This window comes from Petaurus breviceps, unplaced genomic scaffold (genome assembly GCF_028583685.1).
Source record: "Petaurus breviceps papuanus isolate PSGF00001 unplaced genomic scaffold, PetGlider_PUasm1.0 207, whole genome shotgun sequence".
Lineage (NCBI taxonomy): Eukaryota > Metazoa > Chordata > Mammalia > Diprotodontia > Petauridae > Petaurus > Petaurus breviceps.
In genome coordinates, this window is record NW_027185850.1 from 21,063,143 (window position 1) to 21,072,092 (window position 8,950).

Consider the following 8,950-nt stretch of genomic DNA (forward strand, 5'->3'; position numbering starts at 1 on the left):
GGGGTGCGTAGGAAGCGCTGCCTGGGGGTGCAGCTGCTGGCGGGGAACGAAGAGGATGGGAGGCAGCCTGAGGGCGATGAACAGAATCCCTGAAGCGGCAGGACTCGCTTTACGCACGGGGCTTCGTCCGCCCACCTTCTCCGGGCTCCCGCGGCTTGGGACCTGCAAACGCTCTGCGCATGCGTCCTGCCCAGCCGCCTGTAAGCGCCCCGAGGGCAGGCCGGCGACTTTCACTCTCTGTCTTAGCATCCCCCGCACCTCGCCCAACGTGCGGTCTAGTAACAAAGGCTTGTTGATTAGGGGGATTAAATCAGTTCGGGACTATTTCTGTGATTTCATTTACGTTGGGTCAAGTTTCCAGGAGCTTTGGGGAGCTCAGTCAAGTCCGGGCTTTTCCATGACCTGTGGGGTGACTGTATCGGAATGGGGGCCCTTCCGTCAGCCGGGGCCGCTGCGGTCAGAACTGGGTGATTCCCCCCCCCCCCCCGCTCCGGCCGCTGGGGGCGGGGCCTCCGGGCGCCCCGCCCCCGGGTCACGTGAGAGAGCGCTCTGCGGCGGCTCGCCCGTCCCCTCCCCCGCCCCTCCCCGGAAGGAGCGCCTTCCGGGAGCGGCGCAGGGCGGAGGGCATCATGGCCGCGCTCCGCCGCGCCTGAGCCCTGTGAGCCCCGAGCGCGCCGGCAGCCGCGGCCCGAGCAGCCGGAGCCGGAGCCTGGCTCTGGCCCCGCGGCGGCGGCGGGAGCGGCGGGTGGGCGCGCGCAGGCAGCGGGGGCGCGCGCGGCCCCGGGAGCAGGCGGCGGCGGCGGCGGCGGCTGGAGCGGCCTGAGCGGCCCGGCCCGGCCCGGCCATGGAGACGGAGGAGGAGCAGCACATGACGACGCTGCTGTGCATGGGCTTCTCGGAGCCGGGCGCCATCCGCCGCGCGCTGCACCTGGCCAAGAACGACATCAACGAGGCCGTGGCGCTGCTCACCCACGAGCGCCCGGGCCTCGACTACGGCTCCTACGAGTCCATGGACAGCGGCGGCCCCGGGGGGCCCGGGCCGGGCGGCGGCGGCCCCGGGGGGCTCGGGCCCGGGCCCGGCGGCGGCCCGCGCGGCGACGGCGGCGGCGACGGCCACGGCCACGACCCGGTCCGCAGCGGGCCCGCGGGCGGAGGCGGCGGCGGCGGAGGCTTCGACCCCCCGCCCGCCTACCACGAGGTGGTGGAGACCGAGGTGAGGGCGCCCGGGCCCTGCGCACGTGGGGCGGGGGAGGGGCCGGAGGGGGGTCGTGGGGGCGTCCGAGCGGGCGGGGGACCCTCGGGCTGAGGGCGGGGCCGCAGCTGGGTTACCCCGGCGCGGAGCCACCCCGAGCGAGCACAGCCTTGTGACCTTGGGCAGGGCGCCCCGACTTCCGAGACGCGGGTGGAGGGCCCCCCCCTCCTGCTCCGGCCCGGGCAGCCTCGCCGGCCCTGCCGTGGGAAAGCCCGGCTCGGCTCGCCGCTCCCGCCTCTTGCGCCGAGTGACCTTGGAGAAGTCACTTGCCAGGCCGCAGGGATGCCGGGGTCGCGAAGGGGGCCGGAGCGAGGGTGGGGGGAGGGGGAGCGCCCCGGGCCGGGGCCGCACGTCCAGGGAAAGGCCGGTCAGAGGCTCCCCAGGTGCCAGTCTGCCCCCCAACCCGCGGGACCCCCGGGGGGGCAGGGCCGCGGCCGGCGAGGCCCTGGTTCAGATCCGCCCCAGCCGGAGCGCCCTGGGCCAGTCGCTAGACCTGTGTCTGCCCCGGCCGGCCGCACAGGCTCCGGGAGCCCGCCTGCTGGACAGAGCTGCTCCGTTTGGGGGGGTGCGGGGCGGGAAGGGCCTCTGAAGAGCGGGGAGCCAGCACCCCCTGGACGGCCGTGTTCTCCGGGCTCCTCTGAGCTGAGATGTCCGAGCCAGAGCGCGCCTGTGGCGCCCAGGGAGATGGGCCGGCTGCGGGGCCCGCGGGGCCGGCCGGGCTTCCCCCTGAGCTGGGCTCCTTCTTTCCGTTTAGGCTGCACATCACAGCAGCAGCGTTTGACACAATAGTGAGCAGGCCGGGCTTCCTTGTCCGGGTCCTGCCCAACTTCCTCCTGCCCTTTTCTGTGTATTTTAAGTGTTTCACCGATGTTTCCCACCGAAGTTAAGATCCCAAGATCCCTCGCCGTCCATGAGGGGCGTCCAGACAAGGCTTTAATAGAGGTTAATTCCCCTTGGAATTAGGATTTTCTGTGACAGATCATCTTCATTTATTTAATTTATGCCTGCTTTTCACAAGAGCTTTGATAGTCCTCTCAAGTTGTTTCTGCCATGTCCCTAAGGGTATTCCTTAGTACCTCATTTTTTTCTTCTATAATCTTTTTTTAAAAATTAGTCAATTTTTAGTCTTCAACATTCACTTCCATAAGCTTTAGAATCTTAAATTTTCTCCCCCTTTGTCCCCTTCCCCTCTCCCCTCTACATGTACATTCATATTAAACATTTTAACGTCAGTCATGTTGTAAAGGATAGATCAACTTCAGCCCATTGCTCTGTTACTTAATCCATTTAAAGTGTGTGTGTGAGTCAAATGAATTTCCCACCTGCAGCCTTGAATGCCAGGCTCTGTGTCAGGGTGTTGGTATTTGCTCCCTGTGGGTAGAGAGATCCAGCTGGGCTAGGAGAGGCTGAAATTCTTCCCTGGGGGTAGGAGCTGCGGCCAGTGAGGGCCAGAGAGTGGAGGGATGTGTCAGCACCAGAACCTGGGCTGTGGCCCGCACTTCAGTGAGTCCAGGTGAGGCCGCAGGGAGGTTTTTAGGAAGGTCATCTGACAGGGGGGATTGGAGGCAGGAGGAGGCCAGGGAGAAAGTGGTTTCAGGTATGAGTCCTTAGAGTTGGAATAGCTCCAGAGGGGAAGAGCTGGATGCGGAGGTGTAGACTTTATAGGCTTGTCTATATGGTCACTAGCTAGTCAAATTTACAACAGTTCACATTGACAGAACACTCTAATCCCCACATCCCTGTGACATAGGGAGTTTACTGTCCTGTTTTATAGGTGAGGAAACTGAGGTCCAGAGAGATGCCCATGGTCACTGCTGGTGGCAGGGAATAGAGCTAAGAGTTGACTTTGGGTCTTCTGATTTCCAAATCTAACGCTCTTTCCTAATAGAGTCCACTACTTCCTAAGGGACCCCCACATAAAAAAGGAAAAGGGGAAGGAAGGGAACAAGCATTTATTAATCTACTGTGTGCCGGGACTTTCTGCAACTGTGTCATTCGATCCTCATAGTAACCCCTGGATGTAGGTGATAGTATTGTCCTCATTTTACAGATGAGGACATTGAGGCAAACAGATTATGGGATTTATCTAAGGGTCTCATAGCTAGAAAGTGTCTGAGGCTCTATTTGAACTCGGGTCTTCCTAACTCCAGTCCCAATGCTCTGTGCACTGTGCTTAGGACTGTGCTTTTGTTTCTACAAATGGATGATATTTTATTCAAAACCACTAAAACTATATACCTGCAGGCATGAGCCTGAAATAATATAGCCCACTAAATCAAAATAATTAAGTAGAATCAGAATTAATAGTTTTTTTGTTATTTGGCCTGAAGGGATCTTAAGGAGGATGACCAGGTCCAACTTCTTCAGAAACTTTAGAAGTTTCCGGAGCAGAGGGGGGAAGCCAAGCCAGCTCCTGTTCATTAACTCTCCACATGCCTGGCACGGATACAGATTCTAGTAAAAAGAAGGGCATTTCTCACCCTCAGGGGAGAACACAACACATAGGAAGGAGACCAGAAAGAGGGGTGCTGGGGATGGGGCAGCCCTGGTGGGGATATGGGGAGAACATCATCGGTGGGGCCCAAAGAGCAGCAAAGACATGGCTAGTCATGAGCAGGTTCTCTTGCTTCTTATTGTGTTAGAGACTAGTACCTCAGGCTTCCCATAGCTTCTCCCCCCAGTATCCTTACTATGGAATGCCCCTCTGTGCTGGTGCCCAAGCAGCTCCTTGAGTCAGGCAGTCTGGTGTACTTTGAGGCTTTGTTTTAAACAGTAAGTATCTGGAAGTTAATCCTCACTCTGTTGAGGCCCCTAAAATAACTGCATCCATTTGACAGAGTCAGAGCTCTGTGTCCTATGTCCTCATAGCTGGGATCTCCCTGGTCTGGTCTTCTTTCCAGTGAAGACATCCCAGCAAGCCCTTGTAGGGTTTGCTGTGTCTGGGATGCAAAGGGAACCCTTACTGTCGGTGCAGGGTTCCTTATTTGTTCTATCTGGCAGCTTGCTTTTGACGTTGCACTCTGTGTGGGATGCTTGTTTTTAATTCTTTGGAGCTGATTGTGTTCCATGTCTGAATTCATGACAGTCGAGATTGGTATCCTTAATCTCAGTGTAAGGTGAAGGTTTTCATGAATGCATCAGACATACCAGAAAGGAAATGCTGTAATGAAGGTATTGACGAGATACGTTTTTTACCAGATTTCCCTACATTTCGTAGTGTTTATAGTGCTGATATGTATAACACACATTAATCGTGATGTGGATTGTATCTTAGTGTTTTTATTAAAATTCTTTGTCACAAGTTATTTTAAAAAAATAGATGGTTTGCTTTTATGTTACATTTACAGTTTACTTCCACTTTGCACGAGATCTCCTATGACAAGTAAAACAGTTAAGCAAAACTAATAACAGAACTTATGTGAAAGTTTATGTAACATTTCACATCTGTAGTACCCCCTTCCCCCCTCACTGTTTAAAAAAGGTTAACAGAAACTTATTTTTTTCTCCACTTCCACCCCATTGAACAAAAAAAGAAAAACAATACTTTTAACAAATAGGTATAGTCTGTCTGAACAAATTCCCCCAGTGGCTGTCCATGGAGATAGAGGTGTCTCATTCCACAGCCTGAAGCAGTCGTCTGTGGGTCACAGACGGTCTGTAGTGCATGCTTAGCTCCCTGGAATTATCACTGGTCACTGTGTCAACTGTGGTTCTTACAGCTTCCAAAGTAGTTGGTTTTGTTTTTTACAGTGCTATATAAAAGTTCTTAAAATTGTTTATATTTTTCTAATGTTGGTGTCCTGCTATAAATTGTTCTTCTGTTCCTGCTCCCTTTACTCTTACCTAATTTCATCCAAGTCTTTCCAAGTCGCTTTGACACCATCTAATTCCCCATTTCTTACAGCACAGTAGTGTTCCATCACAGTCACACACCAAGCTCATTCCTCTCTTCCTTCATCGTGGGATAGCCTCACAAGCTCATTTCTGTAACTTCTCATGTATATTCTGTTAACTAACTACTTAGAAGTATTCATTTGGTATTAGGAGAATGTCTGCTTTGGGACGTTACTCTGCAGTGATTTTCATCTCTCTATATTTTATATTTCTCCCCAGGTCATTCAGTCTTGGGAGTCGGGGCTTCATTTTCTATTTCTTTTTGATTTGCCCCCAGTTACAATTAACTACCTGGTAAAAGCTCGATATCCACGTAAAGTCAGAAGCAGACCTGAACACGGTGTGTTTCAGAGGGCACTCGTCACCGTGCTGAGCTCTCCACTCAGTCCTTACAACAACCCTGGGAAGTAGGCCCTGTTAGGATCCCCCTCTACAGGGGGGAAACTGAGGCAGGAAGCAGTGGGGCTTCTTGGTCAGGATACTCAGGTCATCCTGACTCCAGGCTGGTGCTCTGTCCACTGTGCCACCAGTGCCCAGCTCTCCAGAAGTGAAAGGATTTGCTCTAAGGTAATGGGTTTCTTGTCAGGGGAAGGATGGGCAATCATCTAAAAATGGGAAGATTTTTCTGTTATTTGGGATGTTGTAAAATGAGAGTCCCAGAACTGAGGAATTTAAGAGGTGGAAGGGACCAGCAACCATCCAGTCCAATCAGTACAGAAAACAGCCCTCCCGCCACTGTAGCTGAGAGACCTCAGACAGTTAGTTGCTTCCCATGGGGTCCTGGGCAGGTCACTGTGCCCTCCCTCTGTCCTGGGGCCTCCACCTCCCAATCTCAGATCCTGTGAGTCTGTGACCTCCACTGATCTTCCAGGACCATCTGTTCCACTTGACTAGTTCTGTACTCTAACCCTCTTCCTTGTTATTACATACCTTTAGTGTATCCCCAGTATCTATCCCCTGCCCCACCCCCCTCTGCATTGGAGACATGGCTTCCCTGAAGAAAGTTGAGCCTTCTGCGTTTGCCCAGGTGCTGCTGCGGTCTGGAAAGCAGCGCGCTGTTAATCCTCTGTTTCACAATTCTGCGGACTTGTCTGTGTGGTGTGTTCCCTCCTGTTAGAGCCTCAGCCCCTCTGTGGGCTCAGGCAGGTGCTGCTGCTCTCAGAGCTTGGCAGCTGGGCTGGCCCTTAGACAACAGACATCTTGTCTAAAAGACCTAGGAGAGTGTAACCCCCCAGCACCCCCCACCCCCTCCCGGCCCAGCCGTGAAGACTGCCATGCTCACTAACAGGTGTGTGTGTTGAACTGTGCACACAAACAGTTACTCATTAGACAGTGAGTGGTTTGTTTGCTGCTTATTTTGTGATTTTTGCTCCTTCTCAGACATTAGGGACTAAGGCCTCATCTCTCTGCTCCCTAATGTCATTCACCCCACTAAGACTCACTTCTGTGATGAGTGATTTCCACAGTGCTCTCCCCGCTGCCCCACTAGAGTGGTAATACTTCATCACTGTCATAATGGTGCTCCTTAGGTCAATCCCTCTTGCCTACCTTAAGCCTCGTCCTTTCTTAGCCTCAGCAGAGATATATAAGCATTTGATCTCTTGAAAACCTAGTAGATGTAATAACTAACAACAACAATAATAACTAGCATTTATGTAGGTTTTAAGATTTGCAAAACGTTTTATGTCTGTTAACTCTTTTGATCCTATATAGTGTTTTTCTTGGAAAGCTTAGAAAGTTACTGTGGAGAGACCTTATTGCAGAGTATTTATTCTTAGCTTGTTCTGGTGCATGGGGATCTAGACAGCTTTAAAGTAGATTTTGTGAAACTACATTTCACATGAACAAAAGAAAGGAAATGTTTAATGATCTAGGCTGATAGCAAAATTTTCTAGAAAAGTGACTTTAGTATTATTTAGGCAAGCTTTTAAGAAATAAGCATTATTAAAGCCTTACAGTATGCCAGTTAGTGTGCTATGTATGAGGATAAAAGGAGGCAAAAAGGGGGTCCCTGGCCCTTTGAATGGGGGAGACAGTGTGTGACTAGATGCCCAGTCACAGATCCATGCAGTGTGTCAGATCTCAGAGGTCTGGCAGGAGTCTAGACTAAAGCTGGAGGCAGATCCCCAATCATGGAGCTGGAACAGAGAGGGCCAGGGCTCAGCTTGCATGCTGGGCAGGACAAGCAGGATGCTCTGTCTGATCCTGGGGGCCTGAGGGGACAGGGTTGGGACTGCGGAAGCTCTGGGACGCCGGCTGGAGGGGATGTGTGTTCTCTTAGGGGTAGAGTGTGAAGGCTTTGTGAAGAGCAGGGGCTGTGGTTGGTTTTCTCTCTGTTTAATGAAGGCTCAGTGGATTAGACTGCCTGTGCTGGGTGAGTCTCGTCACTCCTCAGGCTTCTCCAGAGTCTCATGTAGCTGGTTGCTTGGAGAAAAGAATGAGAATGAAGTTCAGTTACATTTGAAGGTAATGGTTTCCTTCACATGTTCATGTGCAGTGTAGTGATTTAGTTCTGGATTTAATGTTGCTGGTATATCCCTTCTCTGGAGCTCAGTTTCCTCCTTTGTAAAATGAGAGGGTTGGATTCCATGATGGTTACCCCATAATAATGGTAATGATTCCGACCAAACACCTAAGGTCCTACCAGGTACCAGACACTGGGCCAACTGTTTAGAATACCAAGGCAAGAATGAAAAGTCTTTCCCCTTAAGGAGCCGACATTGTACATTTATGGGTATTACTCAAGACCTGTAAGGGAGAAACTGTTAGGATTTGGGTAGGGGGAGGCCCAGAAGGGAGAGCTGGGGCTGGGGCTGGCAGTCTGGAGAGAAACGTGCTTCCATGCTGGGATTTGGAGGCCCTGCACTTGAGGGAACAGGCTCTAATGTGCTAGACCAGCTGTGGAGAAGGGCTGAGCGGCCTCAGTGCAGCAGCATCTTATTCCTTTTTTGGACAGTTCCCAGGGGCAGTGGGCTGAGAACCTGGAAAAAAGAGGGGCCGGGGGGTAGAGCAGGTTTCTGAACAAAGTCCCAACATCCAGACTCAAACAGAATGAGGCTCTTCACCTTTTTTGTGTCCTGGACCTATGTGGTCTCTATTCTGGTGAAGTCTATGGGTCTCTACTCAGAATAGTACTTTAGATGCATAAAATAAAATAGACGGATTACAAGGAATATTAATTATCCTGAGTACAGCTATTAAAATGTCTGAAAAACAAGTTTGCAGACTCTAGAAAGGTTGGCTGCTTTTCTCTTTGGAGGAAGCACTTGTCACCCTCCTTATGGGTTTGCCTGGCCCACAGTAGATAAGATGTAGCAGGCAGATTGGAGATAGCATATAATCCATGGGGCATGTGCCTAAAGTTCAGGAACAGTTCTTCTAAGGCCTCAGAAATTTAGAAAAGTGGGGATTACTATTTCTGATGGGGAATTGCTTCCTGACAGTGTTAGAAGGCACCATGGGGGCCATCCAGTGGTGCCGCCGCAGCTTCCCCAAGCAGGTGGGCACCATGGACTCATTGTAAGGCAGAGGCTGCCTGGGTTGGGAAAGCACACAGTCATTGGGAAGTTCCTAAATTCCTTGTCACTTTTTTTCATTATATATTTTCTCAAGAGGGTCTTCCTATACCTGCTAACACAAGCAGGGGCTGTGGGATTCAGAAAGAAGCCTTCTCTTTGAAGGATTAGAGCTGTAGGTGAACAGTAGTGTTTCTCAATGTTCCCATGAGCTCCGGGGGTGTTGTGCTTAGAGAACATGTTGAGATGATTAAATGTGAAGTTATCAACAATATTTTGGGGGAATTAA

General features: G+C 52.0%; 1 protein-coding gene across 1 annotated transcript in view; it reads left to right on the forward strand.

Annotated features, from left to right (window-relative positions):
* The first annotated feature begins 826 nt into the window (after nucleotides 1-826).
* LOC138164941 (ubiquitin carboxyl-terminal hydrolase 24) overlaps nucleotides 827-8,950 on the forward strand; it is a 151,523-nt gene continuing 143,399 nt past the window's right edge. Inside the window, exon 1 of the mRNA XM_069092923.1 lies at nucleotides 827-1,213. Within this exon, the coding sequence (XP_068949024.1) occupies nucleotides 845-1,213 (369 nt within the window). The 5' untranslated portion in view covers nucleotides 827-844. The remainder of the gene's footprint in view (nucleotides 1,214-8,950) is intronic.